The sequence below is a fragment of the Ipomoea nil genome, unplaced genomic scaffold, assembly GCF_001879475.1.
Source record: "Ipomoea nil cultivar Tokyo-kokei standard unplaced genomic scaffold, Asagao_1.1 scaffold3321, whole genome shotgun sequence".
NCBI classification, from domain to species: domain Eukaryota; kingdom Viridiplantae; phylum Streptophyta; class Magnoliopsida; order Solanales; family Convolvulaceae; genus Ipomoea; species Ipomoea nil.
Window position 1 is genome coordinate 5,483,853 of NW_017619749.1, and position 16,962 is coordinate 5,500,814.

The 16,962-nt window shown below is 34.1% G+C and overlaps 1 protein-coding gene across 1 annotated transcript; it reads right to left on the reverse strand.

Moving 5' to 3' along the window:
- Positions 1–553: 553 nt before the first annotated feature.
- LOC109169896 (transcription factor MYB44-like) lies at positions 554–2,414 on the reverse strand. The gene is made up of 2 exons (XM_019318795.1): positions 1,992–2,414; positions 554–1,573 (listed from the first exon to the last, which is right to left on the reverse strand). Exons 1-2 carry the CDS (start codon positions 2,167–2,169, stop codon positions 831–833), a joined length of 921 nt encoding a protein of 306 aa, XP_019174340.1. The 5' UTR covers positions 2,170–2,414; the 3' UTR covers positions 554–830.
- Between the last annotated feature and the right edge of the window lie 14,548 nt (positions 2,415–16,962).

Genomic DNA, 16,962 nt, shown 5'->3' on the forward strand with positions numbered 1-16,962 from the left:
TTTTTTTTTCGTCATTCAAAAAAAAATAATGATAATAATGAATTCACTAGTACACCACTTTAATTATAGTTTGCCGCTTAAAAGTTGATAACAATTAATGAAGGAATAACTGTAAGGCATTTAAGTGATTAATTTATTACTTTCAAAAAAATTAAAAGATTAACTAAACATACATTATTTATTTATATTTATCAAACTAATTAACATTGGATCAACTTCTATTAATGTTTTTTTATACATAATAACAGCAAAACGTACTTAAACGCGTATCAACTATATTTTAATATGTTGATTTAGTTTACTAAAAATTTACCATAAACAACTGTTTAAAGACCTATAAATGCTAGTATAGCACAATAAGTACAACTTTAGTGGTTTCAAGTAAACTTAACTTTTATTCTTCAATTCCATTGCCCACAATCTACTATCCATGGATCAACTGAGTTGCTCCTGCAGCGAGCTTTAATTTAATTTTCATTCTTTTAAATAGGTTTGATGTGTAAACAAAGTAAATAAATAAATATATCCCAGAATTAACGAGACTGATCAAATATAACAAATTCAACCCAAACTTCATTGATCATATCCAATAATCTATATGTCATTAAAATCATTCCTAATTAAACAATTTATCAGGATCAAGAATATAATGGGCAGTAAGGTATATATAGATTAGACCTGCAAAGTTGATGGAAGGGAAGAAAGAAAAATAACTAAGTTATGGTTTAACTTAAACTTGAAATTCTGTGGGGGATAAACATGCCAATAATGTAAAACTAACCTATCATACCATGTAAGATATGATGGAAGAAATATATATATAAAAGTGATCAAGAAGAACTCCCCACACCAAGAAAATCTATGAAGGTAACATCCCTCCTTTCCCTTTTGTCTTCTCCTTCATCATCTTCTTTATCTTGCTGCTCATTTCTTTCCTTCTTCTTCTTCTCTCTGAATAAATACTCTCTTTCGTGATTCTTGGCGCCATCATTGAACGTTGACGAATAATTCAGAAAATTCCAGGGCTTAAGGTTAGGGGGGTCTGACCTAATTACACCACCATGGCTTCCGACTAAAGAAAAACCTAAATTTTTGTTAGTACTATTTTTGTGATGGCGCAGTAGAGAGTAGTCTGATGAGGGTGGTCTGAGGGGAGGAGAAGAGTAAGGGGCCGGGGCCGGAGGGGTATACTTGGATAAGGAGAAAGTCGGCCTACTACTGTCGGGATTATTTTGGAATTCGAAGAAGCTGATGATTTTGTTTGAGGGGTCCGGCGATTTGTATCTTCGCCGGAAAACATTTGTATCGTTGACGTTAACGTTGTTGAACACTTGTTGGTAAGTCCTTTTAACAGAAAGCTTGGATTGCTCCCTTTGCCTTCTCGCCATCAACACATGCCAGTGGTTTTTGACAGCATTGTCTGTCCGGCCGGGGAATAGCCGGGAAATGAGCGCCCATTTGTTGCCGTGAATCCGGTGAGCCGCCACAAGCCTCTCTTCTTCCTCCTCCGAGAATGGCCTCCGGTTGATTCTTGGATCAAGTTGGTTAAACCATCTCAATCTACAACTCTTACCTATATACATAATATTTATTTAATTTATTTCCAAATTTAAAATTAAATAACATATATTATATAATTTATGAATTAATTAAACAATAAAAACATGTCAGAAACTGGTACTTCTTATCACTAGCCATTATTAATCCTCACAAACTGTAAATTGGGGAAATTTTGCAACCCCAAAAAAAAAAAAAAAAAAACACTCAAAGAAATTAAATTGAAATTTTCTCCCTAAAAAACCTAACCCTAATATAAAAAAGTAAGATACAACGATTTTTAAAAGTTATTTTTTTTTTTAAAGAGCATATATATATATATATATATATATATATATATATATATATATATATATATATATATTTAAAAAAAGTGGTTTATATTATTAACTTAAAATTGAGGGTGGTTACATGCATATGGTTAATTTAATTACCAGATCTTCCTTGAAGTTTTTCAGCAATAGAATTCCAGTTCTGAGGGCCATACTGCTCCACAAGCTGCCGGAGTTTTTCATCTTCGGCAGGACGCCAGTGGCCCCGCGGGCAGGTTCTTGAACTGTCATCGCTGGAGGCGGAAGCACCGCCACCGCCGCCGCCGGTGGTCTCAACCATGGATCGTAGTCAGGTGTATAAATACGGAGTAATTTATTAGTAATCTGTGGGCTGGGCGGTGAACATGAAAAGATGGATGAAGAGAGAGAGAGATATATAAATAAATAAAGTTGAAGGGAGAAAATGATTAGTGTGGAAGAAGATAAAAAGGTGCATCCGCAAAAGCATAGTATATATGTGATAGGCGCATGACAATAACAATATTACCAAACACTGTGAGAAAATAATATAGAGATAGAGAAGAAGAGAGACAGAGAAAGGAAAGTGGGTTTGGTTTTGATAGGCAGTCACTTTTCTTAATTTTACACGACAATATTATATATATATATACACACTCAGCATTACATTGTTGAAATAACTGACCATTTCTTTTTATTTATTTTTTACTTTATTACCTTTTGCCATTTTTTCCTAAAATGAACATAATATTACGGTTATTTCAGTAGATTTTTTTTTAATTATTTTTAAAAAACAAAAACAATTTTGACCCACCTATTTATTATCTTTTCTTTTTAGAAAGCAATTATTATTATTATTTTGAATTTGGATCATGGTTTCACACATGAATTTTGATAATTAATTAAGAATTTGCAAAATTTTAATTGCTGAGCTCTATCTATCTTATAATTAAGGTATTGTGTACACACAACCTGAGACAATGAGATTCCATCAAATTAAAGTGGTGGTTTGACATTGATTAAACAAACCATTGTTGTTGAATCTTATGAAATATTAACTTTCTCCGTATTAATTTTAGCTAGAAATGAACCCCCAAACAAGCAAGCGAGAGAGAAATAAACAAATAATGAAAACTATGGTATCTACACACAAACAAGTCAATTAAGATTTTATAATTAATTAAATGTTTAATGAAAAACTAACTAGTAAAATTATATATATATATATATATATATATATATAACTACTATTGTACAATTGATAACTAAATGGTTAATTTAGAACTTTATATCAATTCAACATATACATAAAGCTAATTATTTATGTAAAAAATGAGAATAGATCTCGTTCATCCATAATAAAAAAAAAGTTAATTATTTATGTAAAAAATGAGAACAGATCTCGTTCATCCATAATAATAAAAAAAATAGTGAACAATTGAGATTTGTACTCAAATGAAAAATGAGGTGGCATTTTTATAAACATATAAAACTTTCATTGTAACATTTATTCATTTATAAACATAAAATGTATAGTAGGTAGATCAAGCTAAACCTACACATATTGTTTTGAAATAAATATGTATCATTTATTCATTTAAACTTTTGATTATGTACAAATAATATTTCACCACATTTTAATTTTAAACATGGATCTTTAACCGTTTGTTTTTTTTTTTACAATTGACGGTTAAAATTTACTCACTTTACACATGAGACATTATTTTTACCTGGTCTAGCCCTTATATATACAAGCACATACATGCTACATGCTACTAAATACTTCGTATAAATTATTATTTTTATGTAATTTAACATTTTGACTTATGCTTGGTTATTCTTTGAGTAAAGTCATATTAATTAAATTTGTGTATACACAGGTAGATATATACCGTTAAGAGTAATATATCTAGCTTCCATTAGCAAGGTTTACTTATACGATTGAATTGAAAATGATTTTTATTTTATTTTTTTTTGTTGATTGGAGTTGAAAGTTTCTCCTTATTAAGTTTGTGTCATTCTTATTTCGTAAATTGATGTAAAATGATAACCGTACCCTAATTTAATCTACTAACACCCATATTTCTAAAATATTCCCAATCCCATGACTTGACATACATGCATGATATGGATATGGAAGTGAATACGTTTGTATCATGGCTTGAAATGCCATGAACATATGTAATGCTCAGACTTTTGTTATATATTATATGAGAAAATTTCAATTTTGGTCATATGACTATAGGGGCTTTGTTAATTTTAGCATCTGACTTTTAAAAGTGTCAATTTAGTACCTTGAGTATGTAATTTTTGTCAATTTTGGTCACTCCGGCTAAATTATTGGCCAAATTTTGCCGAAAAAAGACGATTTTACCAGAATTCAAAAGACGATTTTGCCCCTCAGATTATAGACTAAATGAAGGATTAAGTTTTTCCGGCGAAATTTGACCGGCAATTTAACCGGAGTGACCAAAATTGATAAAAATTGAATAGTCAAGGTACTAAATTGACACTTTTGAAAGTCAAGTGCTGAAATTAACAAAGCCCCTATAGTCATATGACCAAAATTGAAATTTCCTCTATATTATATTCTAACTTCTTGTTGACACCTTTCTATACCATTCTCGTCTTTTAATAATATAACAAATTTCCAATGGACTAATCTTTTTTTTTTGAAAATTTTCTGCGGTGTTTCATTAGAAAAATGCTGAAATAATGTCTGGTGGGTGAGTATCCCAGTACATAGTATCAGGTTGCTGATAAGCCGTAGTGGCTAAAGCATGAGCTAAATAATTGTCCGATCTAGAAATATAATTAAAAGAACATGAGTGAAAATAAACGGCAATTTGCCTGCAGCTATCAATGGCATAGCCAACGTAAGAGCGAAACGCAGTGGTTGATGATGTAAGGTAGCGTTGTAGTGTCAAACAATCCGTGTAGATCTCAATATTCTGTTCACCTCGATCCTTTAGCCATGATAAAACTTCCTTACACGCCAAAGCCTCAGCCATAAGTGGTGACGTACAGGCCGGTAGCGGCGCGGTTAGTGCCGAGATATAGGCTCCATCTCCATCTAATAAAACGGCCCCTACAGTTGCATTCCCTGTCTCGTGTAGATATCCCGCATCGACCCTGCATCTTCTCACTGGCGGCACAGAGGATCCGGCGGCGTCGGCAGCATCGTGGCCGGCGGTGGGACTCGCCTGGGCAGCGTGGCGGTTTTCTGTCGGCAGCGTAGCAGTGGCAGTGGCAGCCACGGCTGGGCGGGACTGAGTCCATGCGGTCTTGGCTGCCGCTGCGGCTCTGAGTAGGGACCCCGGGCGTGGTAAAAACGCCTCCCAAACTGCACCATTTCGAGCTTTCCAAATATTGTATAGAATTGATGCTGCATATAACATTCCATCAGAATCTAAAATATTTAGAAGTTCCCCAAACCAAACATGAAAAATATCCGTGACAATATTGGGGATTGTAAGGTTGGATTGATCCCAAATGTTTCTTGCAAAATCACACAAGACTAATGCATGCATTGTATTCTCATGTGATATCCCACACATAGCACAATATGGGTTCACCTCCACCCTCTTTAAAAGCAAGTTCGTAGTTGTAGGCAAAATATCACAAATAGCTCTCCAGAGGAACATTTTCCACTTTGGTGGAATTTTTAGTCTCCATAAAGCTAACCAATTAGTAAAGGGGCCTTGATTATTCTCATAATCTCCCACCAATCGTCTGTACCCGCTTTTCACAGAATATAATCCTCTCGGGTCCCCGTACCAATACCATGCATCATTATAATCCCGGGATACAGGTACTCTCATAATTCTCTCGACATCCGTAGGTTGAAATAAATCTGATAAAATTTCATTATCCCATGTACCAGTTTGTTGATCTATTAGCCCCACTACTCTGGCCTCTCGTAACTGTATAGGCATCTCTGTTTGTATCATTGGGTCCTGGTCATCCAGTAACCATAGATGGGTCCATATAGATGTAGTTTCCCCATTCCCAATTCTTCGTCTGACCCCACTACAAATTATGCTCTTTGATGCCATTATACTCCGCCAACAAAAACTGGGATTATTTCCTACCTGCGCATCAAAGAAAGTATCCCTGGGAAAATATCGGCTTTTGTAAACACGAGCTACTAAGGAATCAGGCTTAGTGAGCATTCGCCATGCCTGTTTCCCCAACATAGCTAGATTAAATGCACGTAGGTCCTTAAAACCCAATCCACCATACTTCTTAGGAACACATAGCTTGTCCCAAGCCTTCCAGTGAACTCGGTTGTCCGTCCCAGAACCCCACCAATATCTATTCATCGTTCTTTCTATAGCCGTGCATACTGATATAGGTAGCAAAAAAACACTCATTGAGAAGGTAGGCATAGATTGTGCCACACTTTTCAACAGTATTTCTTTCCCTGCCTGAGACAATAGCCTTTTATTCCACGACCCAATTCTTTGGCGTATTTTATCCTCAATATATGCAAAAGCTGCCTTTTTATTCCTACCCACAAACGAAGGTAGACCCAAATACTTGCCAAAGTTTGGTGCCTGCTCCACCCCCAAAACTTGGGCCACACTTTCCCTATCCACATTACTCGTATTCCTGCTATAACAAATACTCGACTTGTGGTAGTTAACCACCTGTCCCGATAGATCCTCATATACAGTCAGGCATTTCTTTATCTCATTAGCCTCTTCCACATTAGCCTTAAAGAATAAAAGGCTATCGTCCGCAAAAAACAAATGAGAAATCTGAGGGGCACCTCTTGCTACCCTACATCCATGAATTAATCCCGCTCTGTTAGCCTGTTGTAGTAACAACGAGAGTCCCTCTGCACAGATAATAACCAAATATGGGGATAGCGGGTCTCCCTGTCTCAAACCACGCGTGGTATTATTGGGTCACTCCTTGAGCCATTTATCAGAATACTATAGGAGACTGTGGTCACACATTTCATAATTAAATCAACCCATCTATCATGGAAACCCAATGCCATCATCATATTACGGAGAAAAGGCCACTCCATTCGATCATACGCCTTAGCCATATCCAGCTTAAGTGCACCCCAGCCCCTCAATCCACACTGTTTTCGATTCAGAAAGTGCCCCACTTCTGCAGCTAATAGAATATTATCTGTTATCAATCTATCTGGGATAAAAGCACTCTGTGTCTCAGATATTATTCCTTCCATCAAAGGCTTCATTCTATTAGCCATCATTTTAGCTATTATTCTGTAAATGACATTGCTAAGTGCTATAGAGCGCAAATCAGTTACTAACTCTGGATTACTCTTTTTAGGGATCAACACAATATCTGTCTCATTCAAGCCAGACGGGAGGTCACCTGATTCAAGACAGTTTAGCACAAAACTCGCAACATCCCCTCCTACCACATCCCAAAAATGCTGATAAAAACCCGGATTCATTCCATCCGGTCCCGGTGCTTTATCCGGATACATTGCAAACAATGCATCCTTTACTTCCTCCAGATTAAATGGCCGTAATAGTGAGTCATTCTGCGCCTGTGATACCCTGGGTTCTATCCCCCCAAAAAAATCATCTCCAGTTCCCGGACCCCCAGAGCTGAAAATATTCTTAAAATAGTCCAGAATGATATCTCTCATGGGATCCCCCTCCAACCAATCCCCATTGTCATTCATTAATCTAAGTAAAGTATTCTTTTTCTTTCGGTGAGAGGCATACCTGTGAAAGAATTTGGTATTGGCGTCAGCTTCCTTGAGCCAGTGCTGCTTGGCTCTCTGCCTCCAGTATGCATCCTCCTGGGCCTCAGTGCGACTCAGAAGTTGCTCTATTCGCTGAAACTCGACAAGAGAGGCCGAGTCAGTGCATCCTCTCAAACGTTGTTGATCCCGTTTCAGCTGCACAATCTGTTTCCCATACTTATGGAACCGATCCCCACCCCATCGTGTTAACCGGTTTCCACAGTATTGAACACAACCCTGTAAACCCTGCCCTCTCCCTTCCTGCCACGCCTGCTCCACCACACCCCTACATCCCTCATCATATAACCATGCCATCTCAAACCTAAAACCCCTTCTTCTAACCCCATCCCTCCCTACCTCATCCTGAACTGTGAAAAAAATGGCTGAATGATCTGACTTCCTGGTTCTCAAATTCATAACCTTTACATGGGGAATTATATTGCGCCACTCGTTCGTTACTAGGACCTTATCAAGTCTCTCCTCAATCCAGTTTGCAGTCCCTTTCCCCTTCTCCCAGGTATATGGGTATCCAACCATTGGCAACTGGGCCAATCCACAATCCTCAATCGTCTCCCCAAAACCTCGAAGAAGGCTATTCGGATGTGGATTTCCCCCTCTCTTCTCATACTGGTATAGCAAATCATTAAAATCCCCCACCACCACCCACGGGAGATTCGATTTTGCCGCCAACATTCTCAACAAATCCCATGATTCAGCACGCCTATTACGGTCCGAATAACCATAGTAACACGTCATTCTCCAGGCCGGATTACCTGTCATAGTTACCTCAATATCAACGTAGTTTCTTGAGTAACTAAGGAGTCTCGCCGTATTATTCTTCTTCCACAATAACGCTAATCCACCACTCAAACCATCATTGTCAACATAAAATAAGCCTTCGAAACCGATCGTAACACGAAGACGCTCAGCATGATCTCGCGCTACCTTAGTTTCTATTAGAAATACAAAGTCGGGTTGCTTTTTGGACACCATGTCCACCACCTCTCGAACTGTCCGTGGATTACCCAAGCCACGGCAGTTCCAACTCAGCGTACTCATTAGCGTCGCCAAACAGTGATGATCACCGGAAAAAACGTAGGAAACCGTCGGAAACCTAGCAAACCCTAGGGGAGGAGAAAACTCTAGCAAACCCTAGAGAGAAATTGTGTAGAAAATTTTAAGTTTCCAATGGACTAATCTAAGTAATCTTAAATTCAAGAGTATTTGATAATATAAAATTTTCAAAGGTATTATTCTATATCCATGGGTTTAAATTTTTTATTATTTAATATTTAAGTCACTAAGCTCGTTTAATTTGAACTGCCAATACTTTTTGATATTTTCTATTTTTACAATCACCACCAAAATCCAACTATTTATCCTATGATTCTACAAACAAATTAAACGAATACCCAAATTTAAAAGTCGTCTTTAAAATTAATTATTTTGAATTAAAAGCAAAACAAATTAAAATCTAAAGCATTTAATCAATAAAAAATAATTTTAGTGGTAACAGATGATCGAAGATCCAAATCATCCAATTGCAGCGTGCCTAAGAGTAAGACACCGTACCCTTGATGACTACACCAAATTTGACGTTTCACCGCTTGTACTTTCTCCATGCAGATATAAACCTGGCCAGGTTTAAATTCGGCATAGTTATATATACCTTAATTAGTTAGAGAAAAAATATTTTCAATTTTATTAGATAAAGTTCAAGTCGGTGTTTTTTTGTTTTGTTTTTTTTTTTTTTTTAATCTCATAACTTCTATATGAGAAAAAAATCATTACATGCCATCTGATTGCAACGTGCAGTGTTTGGCAGTTCAAGACGGTGTTAATTATATTATTTACCCCATATTCACATATTGCATCAAGTTATGTTAATTATATTATTTGTCCCATATTCACATTAAGCAGTAAACTGACGCACTTTAAGTACACAACACACGCACATTAAACACACAAACAAAATACCTTTAGAACACAAACTCACGCACCTAAAATACAAAACTCACGCATCTTAAGCACAACTCTCACGCACTTTAAGCACAAAATTTACGCACCTTAAGCACAAAAACACACGCATCTTAAGTTTCTACAACTACTCACATTAAGCACAAAGTCACGCACCTTAAGCACAAGACTCACGCACCTTAAGTACAAGACTCACACACCTTAAGTACAAAACTCACGCACCTTAAGCACAAAACTCATGCACTGCACCTTAAGTTTCAACAACTACTCACATTAAGTACACACCCATGCACCTTAAGTACAAAACCCACGCACTTTAAGCACAAATCTCACGCACCTTAAGTACAAAACTCACATACATTACTCACCACACAACCACACGGGAAACATGCACCCTCACTGGAACTTAATTTTATATACATACCATAGTAATTAATTCTTGCAAACAGTGTAGAGGATGGGTGTTTAATATATATGTAAATACATACCATAGTAATTAATTCTTGCAAACAGTGTAGAGGATGGGTGTTTAATATATATGTAAAAAAAAAAAAAAAAAAGATTATCCATTAACGTCAACAATTTATCGAAAAACAAGAAATGTCTAAGGGTGGGTGTTAAATCAGCATCCAAACCCTAAGTCATTAACACGCATGTCCATTACAATAACGCCCAATCATGGTTACCTTTTTGCATTCCTAAATCCTAACTATATTTTATATAATTCCTTTCATTAGTTTACATGATTAATTAATTCATTTAGATTGATAACATCATCTTCACAATTTCAATCAATTTTAAACTCTATATGCGTATAGTCTTATTTATGCCAAAGGCTTTGTGATCGAGCGGCATAGCTGTGACCCCTCAAATGAAAGGTATCAGGTTCGAATTGAACCCCGGTGTGTGGAGATTGACTCTTTGTGCTTAAGTAGGTTGAGAAAGTATGTATGAACAGATACTACATTGTAATAGAGTTAATATCATTGAAAAAATAGTCTTATTTATATTTATATTAAAAATTGGTCTTAATAACGTGCTTTAATTTGTGTGTAAATAATTACACAATGTCAAGTAATAATAATAATAATAATAATAATAATAATAATAATAATAATAATAATAATAATAAGCATTATTAAAAAGAAGTAATTGTATATTATAAAAAAATAATTCATAGATGTCTTTCACCGATTAACGATTTCAACCCCTAAAACCATTTAATTTCTTTCCCAAAGATAATAAAAATTAATTATAACTTTACAGTGTAATAAGCTTTATGATAATTTTTTTTGAACGTCAATCTTGCGATTGTATTAATGAATCAAAGCCGAAATAGCGTCAGGTGGGATAGCATCCCAGTACATAGCTTGATCCTGAGTAAATGCTAACGTAGCTAAAGTATGCGCATGTAAATTAACCTGCCTAGAGATGTAATCTAAAGTAATACGATTAAACAACGACATAAACGTTCTGCACTGGTCAACTGTGACCCCAACGTACGAATGGATCGGCGTGTGATGGTGCCTGATAATCGTAGCCAATTCCATGCAATCCGTGAGTAAACTTACTGATATGTTGTCCCGCTCAAGTAGCCAGGACAAAGCCTCCTTGTATGCCTGGGCCTCCGCCATAAGTGGTGAAAAACAAATTGGTAACTTGCCATTCCTTGCTGCCACAAACGAGTCATCTGCCGCTATAATAATCATGCCGTAAGTAGCCTCGCCCGTGTCATGCCGTAAGCTTTATGATAATTGATTTATAGGAAAACTTATAATCGTTACATACTTGAATGTGTACATGTGTAGTGTGGGTGAAGTATGCTATATGATCCTAGTTTATAAAGAACCACAAGTAAACCCGTCTAGATTGCTCATAGTTAACATGTTCAAACCGAAAATGTCAATAGGGAACTAGCTATCCAATCAACTTGAGATAATTGACTGCCAGTTATGTTTTCTATTTGGTCTAATAACACTACAAAAGCAAGCAAGAAAAAGAAATAAACCCTCAATGGAAAATATTCAACAAGAAAAAAAAAGCAATTATAAATTTGCAAGTTAACCAAATTGATCGAAGCAAAGTTTTATTCAAGAAAATAATAATGTATATATAGAAAAGTCGTGTTATTCTATTTTTAATTTGACTATTTAAAACACAACTTCTTTATTTTGTTGGATGATGATCGCAACCCGTAATCACTATTTGAGGGTGTGCACTTAGTAAATCCTATTTTGTGACTCCTAGCTGGCAAAAGTCTCTATAGCTGACCGGTTTAAACCTATATATATATATATATATATATATATATATATATATAACTTGGAATCTTGTAATTACGTACCTAGTCAACAATCGGTCAACCAACTTGGTTGGATTGTTCCTAATTATGGTTTGTTAGAGATGTTATTATTTATGTTATTATTTCTATTAATTATGTTGACTAGTCTTTGTATTAGATTAGTTAATTATGGCTTTCCTAGTTAATAGGATTAGTTCACGCTGTGTATTTAGAATACTGTTCTGTAATCTCTATTGTGTTGGAATTGAAACTGCAATCCTTATCTCATCTGGTTAATCTTTTGTACGTATGGGGTACAACCAATTAAAAAGGTGCGTCATATATATGTTTAATAACACCCTAATTTTAGTTCTATATGATCTCAAATAATCATATGCAAGTGTATTTAATTTGGGGCAAGAATATAATTGTGTGAGGATTGCGTTGGGGCATTTCAGTTAATTAGGTGCACAAATTAAACAAGATTCTATAATATTTCCTCTGGTCTCCCAATAATTCTCCAAGTGTCTATTTGATTGAAAGCCATAATGTACCTTTTTATAAGACATCTCCAAGTAACCTTGCTAGCTTATTAACAACATCATCATATATGAGCAAGGTAGGGTAGCTACATATCAACCAACGCTGAAAATCCTCAACAAACCAACATTGACTACTCCAGTCCAACCCTCACCTCTTATTCTCTATATAAATATATATCCTACCCATCCATCATTATATTACTGTTACCATCCAATTGCATTAATTTATTATATACTACATTTCTTACACTTAATCTCTACACGAATATATATATCTTTTAGCTTACATGATACCTTTCTTAAAACGTACTGCCCATTTTGTCATAACATTTAATGCCATTTGTTACATGGTAGTTGATCATGCATGATGTAGCTGTTTGCCTCTATTAATTCTATCCTCGATTATGTATAGTTCAATTCACTTTCACCAATTGGACTTTAATTTCATAATTCGTAGCATTGATTTTTGTTGGAAGACTACTAACATCCTGTCATTGAATTGAAACATGTATAATAATAGCTCGGAAATAATAAAGTGCACTAGCTAGGAAAATCATGTGCAACGGGTGTGATTGAGAGAATGTTGACAAGAATTAAACTCAAACATTCAAGTATGAGAGTCATTTTTCACCCACTCGATTGCTCTTTTTGAGACAACATATGCCTCTCATTTAAATTAGGGTTGATCGTAAGCAACTATATCTTTTAATTAAAAATCTAAATTAACAAGTGAAAATATCGACATTTTACTGAAAAAAAAAAAAAACCATAATCATAAATCAGTATATACAATTAATTACTTTCATGAACTTATCCAAACCGAGCGTTATGTTTGATGCATTATATATAATTACGCAGGTTAGTAAGTAGTTTATATAATATTAATTCATTAAAAAGTTTTAAGTTTTAATAAAATATGTATCAAGATTAAACTCTTATTATTATATATGTTAAAAGTTATAGCTAGTAGTGTAAAATACAATTATATTTTCTTATATTTTTATAAAAGTGTCAAAATAGATTGAGACCCACAATGAGGTGGGATAAGGTAAAATATACATTTGGCTCGCAAGGATGCAGGCCTCATAGGCTCAACCCAGCCCCATTAGCCACAACTGGTCATTATACCATGGATCATAGTCCACATTCTAAGATGATTCATTGGTTTATATGTTCATTTTTAATTTAGTATATTGAAAGTTCGTTTTTTTTTTTAATTTATTTTTAGTGTACTGTCAATTTATTTTTTGTATACTACTTAAAAATAAATTTTCAATATTTTAAATATAAACATTATTCAATATACTAAAAATAAACATTTATCAATAGTTCACTTTACAATATTAACCATGGTTCAAAATATAAGTTGCTGCCACGTTTGAATCCATATCGAGCCTTAGGATATTATATTGGAGAACCAAAATACTTGTTTTTGAATTATTTCAATTGAATTTTTTTTTCCAGTTAATCAATTATATATCCAAAATATTTGGTTCACTGGCATTATTTCAATTAATCAAAAATCTTGAAAATCAAGTTAAAATTTCACCAAATCATACACACGTGTATTTAGCGCTTCAAGCTTGAATTGCCCAACAATATGAAGTTTGATATATTATTCATAAGAATCAAATATGAAATTGTACGTATGTAACTTTGAATGGTTGATTAAGAAATAAGACGCGTATACAACTGAATTCATATAGAAATGCAACATTAAGAATTCTTAAATTAATCAAAGTCATTTGTAAACATTTGGAAAGATTAAAAGTCCAAAACGTAATTGGTTATGATAAATATATGATTAGCCAGGAGTAGAATAGCGTGTAGTTTAGAGGCATTGTATGTTGGAAGTGAAGTGACGGATAAGAATATTGTGGTTGCTATATACACTTTTCTTGTTTTCATCTTCTTAAAACTAACCTTAATTAATCTACATTAAATAATGCATACATGTTTTTGATTGATAGATGGAGGCAAAGCCAATACATATTACATGCATACAATTCAAGTACAGTTAGTTGCTTCTCTCATCTCTTCATCTGTATATATAGTTAAATATTGTTATTATTGCCTCTCATTTTCAGCTTGTATAAACACGTACTGAATATCTTCTATAAGGTATATAAAGCAAGCAGGAAAAGAAAATGACAGTTTAGCTACCAGGATATGATTAATTATATTATTCTTCTAATAACAATTTTAATTTAATTTTTATTGCATCATATATTAATCAATTAATTTGATATATCTTGAAATACTTCTTTTTTTTTTTAAACGAGATTAATATACCCATTGCACGATACTTGAGCTACAGTTGACATACTTAATAATTATAAAATTGATGTCCGTATGGGCAGTTCAACTGGTCATAGAGATGAAGTTTGAAAAAAATGACCAGGGATCGAGTCTCACTAATGGCAGTGTGGGAGCAATCTCTCAAAGTGACCTTGTACATGGAGTTTGTAATTACGAGGGTTCTTCTTTTTTTTTTTTTTTTTTTTTTTTTTTCCAATTAAGACTTCCTAATCAATAAATTTAACTAAAAAAAATTAATTAATAGATCAGACACCGTAGCTAATTTTGTGGCATAATCTATGTGTTTCTTCAATTCCATGCTCAACATTCCGTGTTTTTCATTGCCTAAGGTATTCAAATAACTCATGCATCTTAATAACCCGTGCTAAAAATACTACTTTTTCGAATTAGAATCGCTAAATAACTCACACGACATCAAACTTAGAATCATGTGATTACGTACCAACTTGGTTAAGTTGTAGGTTGTCCACTTATCCCCTACTTAGCTTATTCTTAATACTTTTAAATTACATGCATCTTATATAAGTGTTATATTGAACAAGGAAAAAAAAAATATAGAAGGTAATTAGTTGAAAAGAAGAATGCATGTTGTAAGGTATTAGTTATTGTAAGGTGGTGATTGCACAAAATATATATGTTGATATGATGGGATTCTTGTTAGGGTGATCAAATAATTTATTAAGTAATTTTTTATACAAGGAAGTTGGAATAGTTGTCATATTAATTGGTTCTTTGTATTTAGTAAGATACTACCTACTACTTCTCCAACAAAACATTATTATTTTCAATTTAAATCCTAACTAAAATTCTAAACAGAAACTAGATCAGCCATATGTTGGTGCGTGCCAAAAATATTATTATTATTGTTATTATTATTATTATTTTCTTCAATTCGTAGCTTCTTCGGATGTGTCCATGAACCTCTCCTTCAACTGTACATCGTGTTTTTATTATACGGAGTAGTGGAGTACTATATTCTATTAGACAAGGGAGATTAGTAATGGTACCAAATAATGAATTTTCAGTATACATAAATTAAAATAAATCTTAAAAAAAAAAGTATTTATTAAAAATAAACATTCATTAATTCTTACAATGAATTTTATGTCAATGGTTTATATTATAAGATTAATCATGATTAATGGTAAAATGATTGTTCTTGCTATCTTTAGGTAAATTATATCGTGCAAAAGGGCGCATAATGCATTGTGTCGCACCCTGACCAAAACGATGTCATTTTTCTGATTTCTGCCTTTAATTTCTAAAAAATAAAAATTCCCTTTTGATAAGGTTGTGAAATGTCCAAGTTGCAGGGTTGCTGTAACTGTTGCTCATCCACAACATGGTATCCAGGCAAGCACTTAAGAGCTTGATGAATTATAAATCTATTTGCAGTCATGAACTTTAAAATGCTTAGCTTGATTACAGACCGACCTTCCTTTATATTTGAAATCTGACTTTTGAAGTTCAGTTTTTTTTTTGGTTTGTTTCTGTTAAGGTTTGCATACAACCTGAAGATGCATAAAAATAAGGCAATAAAGGGGCCCTTATTATTATTATTATTTTTTTATTAAGAATTTAATCTTAACATATAGAGTTTGTACCTGAGATTGTTAAGTGTTTTATCACATCGATATTTAGTCCTTTTCAGGTTGGATGCTTTTGATTCTCATGACAAGGTGTTTTTTTTTTTTTTTTTTTTTAAATAAAAGACTTAATTCATTAAATAAGACATAAGTCAATCAACAAGATGAAGGCCGAATGTCAAATCATTCCGAAATAACAATGTGGACAACACGATTCGCAGATCGCTTTAACATATAGAAATTCAACACCATGTATACTGGATGCCAATTAATAATTAAACCAAAACTAGAATTAAAAGAGACAAGGCCCTATCATTTATTGTTTGGCAGGAGTTCCTGATCCCTCAGAGAATCCCCTTGATAATGTGGAGCTTTTACAGGATGAGCTTGATACCTTTGCAGATTTTAGGTCAGTTTGCTCAAGATTCAAACGAAGAATATGAATATAAAATTAGAAACTAAAGTCAGCATTGTCTAATGACCAGTAACAAACATGCATTTCCTTCGACACCGCGATCAACACATTCTTATTGTCTTCCTGCAAGAGTCCGAGGAGTGAGTCGAGCACCGTGTTGTTCGACTCAGTGGTCTCGACCTGGAGTCGAGTGATGAAATTCCTAGTTCTGGTAGAAGAGGGTTCAGGAAAAAACTGAGAGAAGTTTTGGCTTCTGGGTATTCA